The sequence below is a fragment of the Ranitomeya imitator genome, chromosome 7 (genome assembly GCF_032444005.1).
Source record: "Ranitomeya imitator isolate aRanImi1 chromosome 7, aRanImi1.pri, whole genome shotgun sequence".
NCBI classification, from domain to species: domain Eukaryota; kingdom Metazoa; phylum Chordata; class Amphibia; order Anura; family Dendrobatidae; genus Ranitomeya; species Ranitomeya imitator.
Window position 1 is genome coordinate 37,583,558 of NC_091288.1, and position 15,969 is coordinate 37,599,526.

The following is a 15,969-nucleotide window of genomic DNA, read 5'->3' on the forward strand; positions in this document are numbered from 1 at the left end:
AAAAGCAGAATCACACGTTAAAAAATGTTGGATTTTAAATTCCTCATTAGTAATGGGATGAGAAAAACTTGAACCCTTTAAGATCAGACTACAATTAACACATGATAAACATGGGTAACATCCCCTTCTATTACGACCAGTCAGTGTATTTTGGCCTTGTTTTTTAAAGGAGCCTATGTCTGATTTAATCAATGTGGAGGCAACCGTACGATTTCTCTTGTACGAAAACATTGGAGGTTTAGAAAATTCTTTTACTTGGGGTAAACAATTGTGTAACATCTTCCAATGTTTATACACAATATCGGCAATTTTGTTACTTTCCTCACAAAAGGAGGTCACAAAGGGAATGCGATCAAGTTCATTTGCTTTTGTCTTTTTTATAAATAAATCCTTCCTAGATAGTGCATCCACTTTATTCTTTTGCCTCTGCAAAAGCTTTTTTGGATACCCTCTATCAGAAAATTTTTTTAAGGTTACTTCAGTAGATTTTTCCAAAGAACCTGTATCGCTCTCAATCCTTTTTATTCGCAATAATTGGCTGTACGGAATAGATTCCTTCATTTTCCGAGGATGTTGACTATTAAACATCAATAAATCGTTTTTATCAGTAATTTTTGTATACAATTGCGTGACTAGTCTGTCATTCTCAAGTCGGACATTAACGTCCAAGAACTGTATATTTGTATCCGAGTATACAAGGGTAAATTTAATCGTTTCATCGATCCTATTCAGATAATCATGAAATTCTTGTAGCAAGTCCTCGGTCCCAGTCCAAATGAGGAAGACATCGTCTATGTATCTCCACCACGCAGCTACATAGCAAAAGTGGTGGGACACATAGACGAGGTCCTCCTCAAGGACACTCATAACTATATTTGCATACGCGGGCGCCATGTTCGCGCCCATGGCGGTCCCACGCAATTGCAAATAAAAGGTGTCACCAAACAAGAAATAATTTTTGGTCAAAACCAATTCCAATAGTTGAATGATGAACTGTCTAGCTTCAACAGAATAATGTGTAGTCAAAAGTTTTTTACCAACTGCCTTCAACCCCCGATCATGATCTATAGACGTGTAAAGTGATGTAACGTCAAAAGACGCCAACATCACCTCACCTGTCACTTCAATATCATTAATTTTTTCGAGGAAGTCTGAAGTGTCCCGAATAAAAGACTCTGCACAACTTGCAATAGGGTTAAGGACTCTATCCAGGAACACCCCAATCTTAGAAAGAATGGAGTCACACCCTGATACAATTGGCCTACCCGGGGGATGTACGAGAGATTTATGTATCTTGGGCAATATGTACATCACCGGAGTGATTGGAAATTTAACTGTCAAAAAATCATATAGGTCCTGATCAATAATGCCTATATTTAAAGCACCATCCAACACATTTTTGATCTCTTTAGCTATTGAAAATTTAGGATCACAAGATAATTCCTCGTACACCCCCGGGTCTGCCAACTGCCTCTTTACCTCTTCAATATAATCATTTTTATTAAGAACAACCACCGCACCACCTTTATCAGCTTTCTTTATAATGATTTCATTATCATTTACCAATTCTTTTAACGCTTCAATCTCCCCCATTGTCATATTCGGGTGATTAAATTTTTTAGAAGATTTTTCTTTCAATTTTTCAATATCATTACTAACAGCTGATATAAAGGCATCAATCACTAGAGGGTTTTCAGACGGAGTAAAATAACTTTTTTTCTTAAGGGTCAAACATTTTAGATCAAGTTCACTAGTGGAAACCTTTGCAACACTAGTATTCCGTGAAAACCACTCTTTCAGTTTAATTGATCTAAAAAAATTTTGTAAGTCCACACTCAGCTGGAACCAATTAACATGTGAACTGAGTCCAAAAGACAAGCCCTTGTTTAATACTGACATCTGATTATTAGTAAGCAATTTATCAGAAATATTTACGATCAGACTTGATCCTTGCTTCTCGTATTGATTTGTTTCTCCATAGATGGTTTGCTTTTCCCTTTTTTCTCTTTTTTTGTTTTCGATGGTGCTTTTTTCCTCCTCTTTTCCTGGAGTTTTTATCTTCTCTCTGGAGGGATCTACACCTGAAAAAATCAAAGTTAGGTAACACAGTTCTTTGAGTATACACATAGACAGAGTCATTTCCCAATAATGAACCTTTTTTCCTCCAATTTCCAGAACTTTCTTTTTGCCAATTATAAATATTCCCATCTCTGTAATCCTCCATATCACGGTTCCATTTCCTCCTTTTGACATCCTCCAATTCCAAACGTAGTTTATCATTTTTAATTTTTAAATGAGCACAAAAGGTGTTCCACTCATCCTCTTTAAGTAGTGATTTAATCCCAGTCTCCAATGTAGTTATCTCGATTTGTATCCTTTTTGTTTCTTGCTGTAAAAACTCAATATTCAAAAGTATTATGTCCAACCCATATTTGTTAGAAATCATACAAAATCTCGCACAGAAAAGAGTCACTAGTCATGAGGTTGGGGCGAATATTTGAACGTAGACCTCTTGGAATTTTCTTTGCCTTGTAATATTCACTTAAAGTGACTAGGTGCAGTTCCAGTGTAGTGAACTTTTTTAAAGCATTTTCATACTTAATTTTAAGGTCATATAATGATGGTGTACTCAGAAAGGCGGCATCAGTTACCACCTCTCCAACTATCCTCTCTCCATCCTCACTCGTATATGCAAAAATGCCCGGCTCAGGCAAAGTGTGTTCCATAGTTCACAAATACACACAAACATATATAATAATATCAATGCACATAACCAGTGCACAAAAATATTTAAATTAAAGAAAAATATAAGAAAAAATAGAAAAAACGATGCAAATTTCCAAAAGGTAAATAATATAGAAAAAACAGGAACAGCATCCAATACTACCTCAATAGTGTGCAAAGCTCTCCCAACCAGCAGTACCAAAATGGCCTCCAGCAATAATATCAAAAAAAGAAAAGCAGCACAAAAAATAATAGAAAAGGTGGACTTTATTGCCTGAGCAGGCGTGCTCAGGCAATAAAGTCCACCTTTTCTATTATTTTTTGTGCTGCTTTTCTTTTTTTGATTATATATATATATATATATATATATATATATATATATATAATTTTACACCCAAAACTTATGCTGAAATGTAAAGTAACATATCACCCTCCCCTGCTCCAGCACTGGCTGGTCCACTACTCGAGTCTGTGTTTGCCAGTGCATGAGCAAAAACATCATATCGACAGCACACCTCACCGCTGCAGCCAATCACTTATCTCAGAACCTCTACTAATGTTGATGGCGTTAGTTTGCAAGCTCAATGATTGGCTGCAGTGGGCAAAATTTACATAAAAGGAAAAATTGAGGCCCACTTGAGTTGAAAATCCTATATTATTTTTTTTTTTTCCTTAGTCTTAATCTAGCCTTAGTCTTAGAGCAGGTTCCCACAGTCGGTATACGCAGCTAATTTTGTGCTGCAGTTTTGTGTGTGGAAAATCCGCTGTTTATTGCAATAGTGGCATTTAATAAAATTTTTTTTTTTTCCATGACATGGAGAAAATTGATTGACACTTCGCATGACTACAAATTCTGCTGCAAATATGTCTACAGATTTCACTTTCATTTGGCAAAATTCGCATTTCTCTTCATATTGACAGATCTGTAGCCGACCCTTGGATTTCTGCTCCAGATTTGCAATTTGAGCTCCTGCAGGTCGGCACAAGAATAAAACCCATTCAGTGGGCTTAATCCACATGTGACAGTTCTGCAGTTTACACCCACTGGAATTGCAGAAGCTTTAGGGCTTGTGCACACGCTGCGGATTTTGCTGCGGATCCGCAGCGGTTTTCCCTAAGTTTACAGTACCATGTAAACCTATGGGGGAAAAAAACCCGCTGTGCACATGCTGCGGAAAAATTCGCGCGGAAAACGCTGCGGATTATTTTCCGCAGCATGTCCATTCTTTGTGCGAAGTCCGCAGCGGTTTTACAACTGCACCAATAGGAAACTGCAGTTGAAAATCCGCAGAAGAAACCGCAATAAAATCCGCAGCGTGGGCACATACCCTTGGGGTGTGTGCCCACCCTTGGGGTATGAGACCAGAATGTCTCAGAACTGATTTCAGCCTGGCTGTGGTGGATGGTGAAAACGGCCATAGTCTGACAGGTTTACTATAAAATACAACAGAAATTAGAGCTGGCGTAGCTGTCAGTTAAACCAAAATTCCGAATGCATATTAACAAAATCTGGGAAAGGGGAGAAATAGTCTCTATAGTAACCACCCAGATTATATATCCGCTCCAAAAACTAATTATAAGGCAAGGAGAAAAATAAGGAGCATATAGTAAAGATATCAATAAAATGATCTTTATTACTACAAAAAGGTTAAAACAGTCATTGGACATCAGTAATTACACACGGTAACCCACAACATAGCACATGAAGGGGGGGAAAAAACACCCCACATCTAACCACCCCGACACACTGTACCAAATACTAGTAATATAATGAACGTCACACAATAAGTGCACTAGGAGTAAAGGGAAATGCAAGCATAACAGGGCCCAGAAAGTAAGGGAGAAATCTATAATGGCAGCTGGAGTACCTCTGTAACCATAGTGTCACCCTACCCAAAGCGTACGCAGGACCTAGTCAGCAATATGGGGCGGGTCAAAGATGACAGCTATAGTGGCCCCTATATACCCCAATAAAATGTACAGCATACCAGGAACCCAGCAGGATAGGGGAACAGTAAAGAGATGAAAAAGTCACAGCGGGACCGTTGTCCAGCACAGAGGCTGAAGCCAGCATGTGGTATCAGCTGGGGTAACCCCAGCGACCATAGTGGGGCCCAGGAATAATTGCTTACCCATACAAGTGGAGGGGAGGAAGATGAGGGGGGATCCCACCGGTGGAAACGCCCCGACGCGCGTTTCGCGGTGTACACACACCGCTTCCTCAAGGGGAAGTTAGTAGAATGTTTATGGCCCAAGATGCTCTCAATTTATTAGGAATTGTGTGTTTAGTCATCCCCACAGCCAACATTTAGCTGTGGAGATAAATGAAATATAAATATATATAATTTTTTTTTATTTCTCTGCACTTTGGGGCTTCAAGTCAAATCCCATTGCTTTTTCTTTAAAAATAACTCTACATAAAGCCAATCATTTGAAACGGTTTCCATCTTGCCAGGCTGCTAATTACCTCCGCCTCTATTGCTTCTGTGTGGCTCTTGAAGGCTGTCTTTATGTTGTCTGAACAAGAGGGGGGAAAAATGTTAATTGGGCCTATTAATGAAACCATTTTATGCATATCATGCCGGAACAATTATTCTTTCCAGTCAACTGCACTGGTCGTGGGATTCCTTCTTTGACCCTATTATATTGTCTATATATTTTTTTTTTTTCTCTCGTTCTGCCTCCTGCAGTCATCCAGTCACCCATGTGAAACAAGAGGCTTAAAAATGGATGAATGCTTTATTGCCTCCAGCTGTTCTGTGAATAGCACATTGCGAACAATAAAAACAAACTGTTTACATTTCGACTTGTATTAAAAAAAAAAAAAAAAAAGAAATTATTTTACGTTGATATTGGCTAAATCGAAGTTGCCAAATGAAATATTGTTTTTAGTATTTTTTTCCTAACCTGCATTTGCTTTAATGGGGTGGGAGGGTTAAATTGAATCCTCTTAATGTCTCAAAACCACAGAGGTCATGGCGGAAAATCCAAATTGCCTAACTCTATAGGGTTTGAAGAAAAAAAAAAAAATTCTGACCCTGTCACACACAATGTATTGGTAAAGTTATCAACTGCACTCAAAGGAATTGACTTTTTTTTTTTTTTTTTTTAAATGTAATTAAAATATGTTTAAAAGGGGGGAAAAAGCCCCTTTAGGGTACGTGCACATGATGGGAGCATTTTACTCAATGCTTTTACATCAGAAAACTTATGCAAAAAGCTATGAAAACTCATAACATTTTTGCAAAACATGGAGTTGGTCAAACGCTTTGGATCATTTTCATGCAAATTCTATAGTAACGCTGACGAAATCGGTGGAGTTGGGGCAGAGCCGGGGTGAGGCACGCCTGTGACTGCGGTTGCATTTCTGACAAGGCGCATGCCATTGAGGAGATGAGTTAAATTCATTAGCGCATCGCACCCAGTGAGCTCTTTGACAGGACTGGTGTGAGAAACACTAGTTTTAATGAACCCCCCCCCCGATGGGTCCATTCTCAAACATTTGCCAGAAAAAGCGCTAAGTAAATGCTAAAGAAAAAATCAGGAAAGCAAGAGGCCACCATGGTCACAAAAAGTAAAACTTACCAGAAGAAGTGGAATTTATACTGTATTGCTACTTCTCCTGGTAAATTTTCCTTTTCATGACAATGGTGGACTTTTGCTGTCATGATGTAGAAGTTCGCTAGGGTTAAAGGGAACCTGTCACCTGAATTTGGCGGGACAGGTTTGCGGTCATATGGGTGGGGTTTTCAGGTGTTTGATTTGCCCTTTCCTTACTACCCAATGGCTGCATGCTGGCCGCAATATTGGGTTGAAGTTCATGCTGTGTCCTCCGAAGTACACACCTGCGCAAGATTGCCTTGCGCAGGCGTGTACTTCGGAGGACACAGCATGAACTTCAACCCAATATTGCGGCCAGTATGCAGCCAGCGGGTAAGGAAAGGGTGAATCAAACACCGGAAAACCCCGCCCATATGACCGCAAACCTGTCCCGCCTAATTCAGGTGACAGGTTCCCTTTAAAACCTCATTCTTGTTTCGTTGACGAGGCTTGTAGATGCCATTGTGCCACAAAGTGAAGAATGGAGAGCTGAGCACTGGTGGAAGTAAGTAGGAAAGCAATGTGTAATTTTAATATTGGAGGTAGCTTTCACATGCTCAAAAAGCAGAAGTGTAAAATATCTTGTAAAAATCTACGAGCTTCGCTCATTCTGCAGATTTATAAATATTCTGAGATGACCACCCAAAAGTGTTCTTTTGTGGGGGGGATCTTCAAAAGGAGGAAGCTGGTGGTGTGCATAAGATGTGGTAGAATAGAATCTGTCACAGTAACTCTGGTCTAGTCCCCAAGTTTTGTAGTTAAAGTTCTCCATAACATCAAAAACAAGTGTGAAATATCTTGCAAAAATCTGAGCTTCCCTCATTCTTCAGATTCTTTTCAGTTTTGCCCTGTTGATCGATTTGTAGAGATATTCACAATTGTTTCTTTTGCAGCGCAGTATGTGAAATCTCTGCTTACCGGTCAACTGGGATTTTCACATTTTTCTCTCTGGGCGTGCACTTTCATACCTCCATCCAAGGTGCTACCAATCGCAGCTCTGCAATGTGTAAGACTAATAGACCGCTAGATCAACTGCTGAGCTGTGGTTGGTAGAAACTGGGAGTTGGTGGTGAAGGCTCATACCCCTAGAGAAGAGTCTGAAGAAACACCCAATTGAATTGGCAGCAGAGAAAGTGACAATTGGGTAATCACGGGGCTTGTTCCAAGGTATTTGACCTAATTTGTTTGAACAAGCTCTGGATCCTCTATTTTGATGTTCAAACCAGTAGACTATGCTGTAAGATTTCAGCCGGCATGCCAACAAGTAACGGTCTAGCTATGATGGTGTGTTGATAATGTAACAGAACGGTGTGACTTAAGATAGCCCTGCCACTCGATTAAAATAATATATCTATAATATATATTTTATTAAACTGCTAATGTTTCCAAATAAACTTTTTTTTTTTTAACATATTTTCCAGCATCATCGATTCTAAAAAGAGAGAAGCGACTCCGAGCCAAGAATGTGCGCTTCAACTGTGTCACAGTGTATTACTTCACTCGGAGACAAGGGTTTACTAGCGTGCCCAGTCAAGGGGGAAGCACCTTGGGGATGTCTAGCCGTCACAACAGCATTCGTCAGTACACTCTGGGCGAGTTTGCTGTAGAGCAAGATCGACTGCATAAAGAGATGTTAAGAGACCACCTTCGAGAAGAAAAACTCAACACTCTCAAACAGAAGGTAGTACAATTTTTTTTTTTTTTATACGCTGCACCCAAGTCATAAAAGAAAATGTATTGAGACGAAATAATTTAGTTAACCCATTACTTGCCAAATTTAAAATTTTTACAAGTACGGATTTTTCAGAAAAGGGCGTCCCAATATTCAATTAAAAATGACAATGACATGATTTCCTATTTTGAAAGCATTCATTTTACAAACACAACACAAAAAATTGGAACGAATTATAAAATCTTAGTTGCTAGAAGCTAAAGACTAGGCGTCCCAAAAAAAAGGACATTGGTAGGTAATGGGTTAAAATACACTTAAATTATAGTATACAATTTTATTTACAAAAAGAAATGATCTGGTGTTTCACCGTCACATTTGTCATGGTGTCTGGGAGAGCTTTAAAGATCTTGAGAGAAAATCAAACCGCGCAATGCTGGTGGTCACACATGCTCAGTAGATGAATCCCACCTCCTTGATCTAATATCACGTCATACACGCGCAGCGTAATGTTCATCTATTGTGTAAGTAGCCACTAAGACTTGGCATTATAGAAGCTCCAGCTTTCATTCGCCAGCACTGAACACGTCAAGTGACTATTTAGACAAGTAATCAAAAGAGCGCCAAGGATCACCAGAACAGGTCAGCAATGCCTCGATGCGAGTATTTTATTTATTTTTTTTATTCTCTTAAAATTCTTCTGCCAACATTTGGGATATGTAGTTCCACTTGTAGCAGTGCCTCTAACCTTACGGAATCCGCAGATCATCTTTTGATTAGCCGGACTGGCATTATTTCACCTATGGAACATGCCACAATGATGAGGTTGTGCCAGGATGTCTAATCAAAAAGAATCTGGGTATGCCATCAGGCACTGCAGTATTGCGATAGAGCTTTGGGGGTCAGTGCAATTAGTTTGTTGCAATAAGTACTGGATGGACGACCAGTACAATGACTGGTACAGGGTGGAAGCACTGGTGTACCAGCTGGTAAAAAAAAAAAAAAATATATATGAGCATGGCTGCTTACATTAAAGACAGATTGGAAATGGGTACTTTCGTTAGAGGAAGAAAATGGCATTTGGCCATATTACAGTGACATATTAATCTGTGGAGCAACATTACTGGTATATAAATGACACATCCTATAGGCAGTGTAAAGGAACACGTTGTGCAAATACACTGTAAGCTGTGGTGCTTTGTGAGTTTTATACCATGCTTTTCATGTTATTGCCATTATATATTAATCTGATGTTGTCCACAGATGGGTTTTGCAAAGCTAAGCAGCATGTATTACTCTAATGTTGATTTGGAGTATACATTCCCTAATGTGACATCCAAGATACTTGAAATTGAAGGAGGCGATGTTTATTAGGCAACATGTCTACAGTATCCACCAGAGAGGAAATCCAGCATTTGCAGCAAACCCATTAAGATTCCGATTGTAGTATTTCTCAGAAGTCAGCAGGATAATCAGGCCATTGCTATGCAAATAGGCACATTATTATTAATTTGTGTCAGCTCCTGAGAGGTCCTCAAATGGCATTTCGGAATTTTAAATAAAAAAACAAATTAAGAAAATAATATCAAGACAAATTTAGCAAAATATTCCTATAAAACACAATGATTTAGCATGCTATTTACAGTACGAGTTTATATTTTTTGTAACTTCCACATTACAACCCCACACCTGCTGAGATGTGCACAATCCGGTATCCAAACTGCAACTTGGGGGGTCCTGCCATCATTGGCAATGCTCAGCTAAGCAGAAGTGAGCAGTGCTGGATAATACCTTGTAAGCATGTAGTTTGCCATAATGTTACAATTCCAAGTTTACACTTGGTCTTCGGCAGAAATGTACAAGAATACTTTGCAGACACAGTAACCCGCAAAACCCATAAAGCCCCTGTGCAAGTACAATACAGACATGTCCAAACATGTTGGTTGGTAGTGGGTGTTGGTTGTGAGGGGTGTTTATCTCTTAAATGTATTCTTCCATGGAACTGCTGTGGTCTGTAAGGGTAAAAATACTTCTTCTGTGCTGCTCCTTTAAAGCTGGAGGCACACCCAAGACATAGCATGGGTCCATTGTGAGATAAGGTCACTCCAAGACTCTGGGAATCAGTCTCCACCAGTAGATGAGTTGTATGTTAAAGGCCGGTTTCACACGTCAGTGGCTCCGGTACGTGAGGTGACCGTTTCCTCACGTACCGGAGCCACTGACACACGTAGACACATTGAAATCAATGCATCTGTGCAGATGTCATTGTTTTTTTTTTTTCTTCTGCGGACCGTGTCTCCGTGTGCCAAACACTGAGACATGTCAGTGTTCGTGGGAGCGCACGGATTACACGGACCCATTAAAGTCAATGGGTCCGTGTAAAACACGTACCACACACGGACGTTGTCCGTGAGCCGTGCAGGAGACAGCGCTACAGTAAGCGCTGTCCCCCCACGTGGTGCTGAAGCCACCATTCATATTTCTCTGCAGCAGTATTTGCTGTAAAGATATGAATAATCCTTTTTTTTTTTTTTTTTGTTTCTCATGTTTAACATGAAGATCCATGTTCCCACCCCCTGTGCGCCCGCACGCTGTTATTAAAATACTCACCCGGCTCCCTCGCTGGCGCTGCTTCCTGTCCTGGCCGCACCTTCTCCTGTATGAGCGTGTCTGTGGCTTCAGCACCAGATGCAGGGGACAGCGCTAAACTTTAGCGCTGTCTCCTGCACGGTGCGTGTGGTACCCAGTCGGCACACGTGTGCCACAAAAACGCATGGGCACACTGACACGGATTTTTCCGGTACCGGAATTATCTGGACATGTGAGACTGGCCTAAGGTCACAGGCCCCTGGCAATGCAAGTATTTAATCGAACCCTTTTTCAAAGTCCAAATATCTGTGAAATGTGGTCCAAGAATCCACCACAATGTCTGTACTGCCTGCTGATCTCCTGACCCAAACTGGACAGCGTCATGTAGGCTTATGAAGCTGCTGAGATCCGGTCAAGAGGCCCAGATGCCCATCCAAATGTTGTGTTGCATACTTGGGCTGAATTCAGATGTCCATGAAATACTGTAAAGCTCAGACTGGTGCTGAACTTTGAGTATAAGTCGCCTCTGCAAATTGCGGAGATGACTGGCTTTTTGTGCTGTCCATACTAAGTGGGTGCAGGAGCTGTACTGGTCTGTGTGATCCTTAACACACAGACCCAAAAAATTCCCACCCACCCCTTCCCCATAAAACACACCTTTCAACTTATTCTGCTATTTCTATCAATGCTGCAGACATGGACCAGAATACTTCTATTAGACTAGGAGCCAGCACGGTGTTCATTGATCTATAATTATTTTTCACACTTGACATTTTCATTCTTTTTCAGATAACTAAAAATGGCACAATCGAGTCTGAAGAAGCCAACATTCTCACCCTGGATGATATTTCAGATGATGACATTGACTTGGATAACACTGAAGTAGACGAGTATTTCTTTCTACAACCCCTGCCAACAAAGAAACGGAGGGCCTTGTTGCGTGCGTCTGGGGTGAAGAAGATCGATGTGGAAGAAAAACATGAGCTGCGAGCCATCCGGCTGTCTAGAGAAGATTGTGGCTGTGACTGCAGAATATTTTGTGATCCAGAAACATGCACTTGCAGCCTTGCGGGCATAAAATGTCAGGTGAGCTGTCAGACTAGAATCATTCTGGATGCCAATGTTTATCAAAAAGAAAAATGTATAATAATTATAAACTGTACTAAAGAACATTTTGGAGGCAAATTTTTAACAGCTGCTTCCAGCAGTGTAGCATTAATAGGAACGAAAAGGCATGTGTAGTATAGAACTATGGAATATTATCATTCATAGTCTAAATCTGGTGGACAGAGGTGGAAATCTATTGTTGTAACTTAAGATGGATTTTTATCCAACTGGTAACAAATTTCAAGAAAACAATGGGGTAAATGGTGTGAATATAGTCACCTAATATCCCTTGATGGCTACTTCTTTTTAAAAATCAATTCTGCACGTGGCTTTGTGGATATTGCCCTCACCCCGCAATAGTGCCACATAACGCCCATGAAATAATTGCACCAATCTGTGCCTTATTGTCATAACTCCTATTGTTTAGAGCAGGGGTCCCCAACCTGTAGCTCAAGGGCCACATCTGGCTTGTGGGCCCATGATGTGTGGCTCGCAGCTGTCTGCCAGCTTGGTACAGATGGGAAACCCTGGAGCTTGGCATACTGCCTTGGTGTGATTTCAGTGGAAAAGCTTTGGCTGCCCTTATACCGGTAAAAGGGGCTCTGGTTGTCACTAATGGGGTTGGGGCAGAAGCTGAATGTGGCTCGCGACCCTCTCTGAGCTGAATGTGGCTCACAACCTTCTGAGCTGAATGTGGCTTTCAAGGTCAGAAAAGTTTAGAGAATAGATAAATGGCTAAAAATAAGTTTATATAAATTTTAGTTCATCGTACGCTACCTTTTTTTTTTTTTTGAAGTCTCTAACCATGACCAATTTGTACCCAAGCACATGACCTCCTAGGTCCGTTTCCTATCAGTTCTACAGAGAGTCAACCTCGTAGAGTAGAGGCAGACCTCAAATCTGGGCTGCAGATTGAAGGAGGCAATTCATACATTGCAGCACAGTTTGGGTTCATTCAGATAAGTACTCAATCGGTCCGTATACAAAATGGTGTAGCCTACAGGATGGCATACAGACCAATGCAAGTCGATGTGCTAGTTCACATAAAAGCTTTTACACATGGACCCATTGTCTACATGTTACAAGATAAAGGTGAATTGCATATGGATGAAAAATTAGTTTATTCTAGATGATAAACATGAATAATTTTACAAATGGTTATCTGAATTTAGTGTTGCAAAGGAGTGTAATGAATGCAGTAGGACATAAGGCCGACCACCAAGGACCGCACCTGAAATCTGGAGCTGTCCCATAATTTCACTGGAATTGGCCACACAATGCCACCTGCACTACAAATATGCTGGGGCACAGATTGCCAGTCACTGATGCTAGAGCAGGGGTGTCAAACTGCATTCCTCGAGGGCTGCAGACAGGTCATGTTTTCAGGATTTCCTTGTACTGCACAGGTGATAATTTAATCAGCTACACAAATAATGATTGCAGCACCTTGTGCAATGCTAAGGAAATCTTGAAAACACGCATGGTTTGCGGCCCTCGAGGAATGCAGTTTGACACCCCTGTGCTAGAGGAATCTCTCGTCCCTCCTGTTTCTCCAATTCCTCTCCAGTGATAAGCAACACATCCTAGTGTCTCTGTGCTCTGTGCTCTCGTGTGGTTCCCAGAAACAGTAACACTGTGCCAGGACTAAAAACAAGGCTCATCGCTTCTTGCTCAAAAGCCGCAGTGGTGATAGTGAGGAGATGAGAGGATATGTGGCAAAGTGAGGTGCCATAGAAGCAGATGGCAACTAAGTACTGCCATTTTTTAAACCTTTTTAACTTTAATCTGATTTCACATCACTGAAGGGGGGCTTAATTGTCTCCTCTCCAAATCGCACCTTGCCACCTGTGCGCTTGATCCCAACCTCACCACCACTCTTATCCCATCCCTAACCCACCTCTTCAACCTATCACTAACTTCTGGCACCTTCCTTTCTGCTTTCAACCATGCCACAATCACGCCTATCCTTTAAAAAGCCAACCCTTGATCCAACAGCTATGTTCAGCTATCACCCAATATCGCTGCTCCCATTTGCTTCCAAACTCCTGGAGCAGCACGTCTACTCTGAACTTTCCTCCCACCTCTCATCTAACTTGCTCTTTGACAATCTACAATCTGGTTTCCACCCCCATCACTCAACTGAGACAGCCCTGACCAAAATCACTAATGACCTACTTACAGCCAAAGCTAACGGACAATACTCTGTACTCCTCCTTCTAGACCTGTCCTCTGCTTTCGACACAGTTGACCACTGCCTCCTACTACAGATCCTCTCCTCCTTTGGCATCAAAGACCTCGCCCTATCCTGGATCTCCTCATACCTTTCCAACCGCACATTCAGCGTCTCCCACTCCCACACTACCTCCTCATCCCACCCTCTCTCTGTTGGAGTCCCTCAAGGCTCTGTTCTAGGACCCCTACTTTTCTCAATCTATACACTCGGCCTGGAACAACTCATATAGTCTCATGGATTCCAGTACCACCTTTATGCTGATGACACTAAGATCTATCTTTCTGGCCCAGACGTCACCTCCCTGCTGTCCAGAATCCCGGAGTGTCTATCAGCCATATCCTCCTTCTTCACCTCTCGCTTCCTCAAACTGAATGTGGATAAATCTGAACTCATCATCTTTCCTCCATCTCATAGATCTTCCTTACCTGACCTATCTATCACATTAAAGGACATCACTCTTTCCCCCGTACCAGAAGTCAGCTGCCTCAGAGTAACCCTCGACTCTGCCCTGTCCTTCAAACCGCACATCCAAGCTCTTTCCACCTCCTGTCGCCTCCAGCTTAAAAATATCTCCAGAATCCGTCCTTTCCTCAACTGTCAATCTACTAAAATTCTTGTGCATGCCCTCATCTCCCACTTTGACTACTGCAACATCCTTTTCTGTGGCCTCCCTGCTAACACCCTTGCACCTCTTCAGCCCATCCTTAACTCTGCTACCCGACTAATTCATCTCTCTCCTCGTTACTCCTCCACTTCCCCCCTCTGCAAATCTCTTCACTGGGTCCCATTCCCTCAGCGTATCCAGTTCAAATTACTAATACTGACCTTCAAAGCCATCCAAAACCTGACTCCTCCATATATCTCTGAACTAATCTCCCGATATCTTCCCTCAGGTAATCTCCTGTCCTCCCAAGACCTTCTTCTCTCCTCCACACTTATTCGCTCCTCACTACCTCCAAGACTTCTCCCAAATATCCCCCATCCTCTGGAATTCTTTGCCCCAACACGTCCAACTATCAACCACATTCGGATCCTTCAGACAGAACCTGAATACCAACCTCTTCAGGAAAGCCTACAGCCTGCACTGACCCTGCGGCCTTCTCACCGCTACCGCCTCACCAGCAGCGGAGCTCCTGCAACCCTCAACATATTGTCTCCATCCCCACCATCCTGTAGAGTGTAATCCCGCAAGGGCAGGGTCCTCTTCCCTCTGTACCAGCCTGTAATTGTTAGTTTGTTTACTGTAAGTGATATCTGTAATTTGTAGGTAACCCCTTCTCATGTACAGCACCATGGAATCAATGGTGCTATATAAATAATAATTTCAGAGAAAATGTATAAAAGTAGGTCTGTCAGTTGCAATTAACAGGTAGCCGACCCCTGGTCTATATAATGATGTCCTCTACAAGCTCAAGTGATGGGGACATATTCCATAACCCCATTGTGTAGATAACGGAGTCGGAAATTGGCCAAGTTCTCCACGTCAAACCAATAGGCTAATTAGAAATTTGTTTCCTGATGTGAAATGGATATAGACGTACGCATCATAATAGGAATTGCTACATAACGAAACTGCAAGCTGTCCTGATGTTGGAAACTGTAACTTACCCGTAATTTGTTTATTGGCTTATTCTGTACCCATTTCCAGTTCAGTTTCAGATTTCTGCATCATCTTTTTGAACAGTAGTAGTTATCAATTTTAGTTGATTTATATATTGCCATTAATTTCTATAGACTACATAATCCAGGTCCCCATTGGGGCTCACAATCTCAAATCCCTATTTGGGTGTCCTCCCACACACCAAATGTAAAGGAATGGAAGAGCTGTCTGCACCCCTTCTGAAAAACATGTGTAATAACTTAATTCATTGACCTGCTTTTTTTTTTTTATGCAGTTTTACACAATCTGTTTTGCAACAGTTGATTGGCCTATGGACATTGCTAACTATTAGAGACCGGCCCATGGTGGGGAGGAGTTAATTTGGCACATAAGTGTGTGTTAGTTGTAGAGAGGGAGGGAAGGAGAAGAAAGTGTTGTTGCAAGGAA

General features: G+C 41.5%; 1 protein-coding gene across 3 annotated transcripts in view; it reads left to right on the forward strand.

Moving 5' to 3' along the window:
- Nucleotides 1-15,969, forward strand: part of CSRNP3 (cysteine and serine rich nuclear protein 3) — a 135,279-nt gene that overhangs the window by 111,376 nt on the left and 7,934 nt on the right. For all 3 annotated transcript variants that reach the window (XM_069733066.1, XM_069733067.1, XM_069733068.1), the window contains 2 exons: nt 7,746-8,005; nt 11,372-11,668. In XM_069733066.1, coding sequence (XP_069589167.1) covers nt 7,746-8,005; nt 11,372-11,668 — 557 coding nt within the window. The remainder of the gene's footprint in view (nt 1-7,745; nt 8,006-11,371; nt 11,669-15,969) is intronic.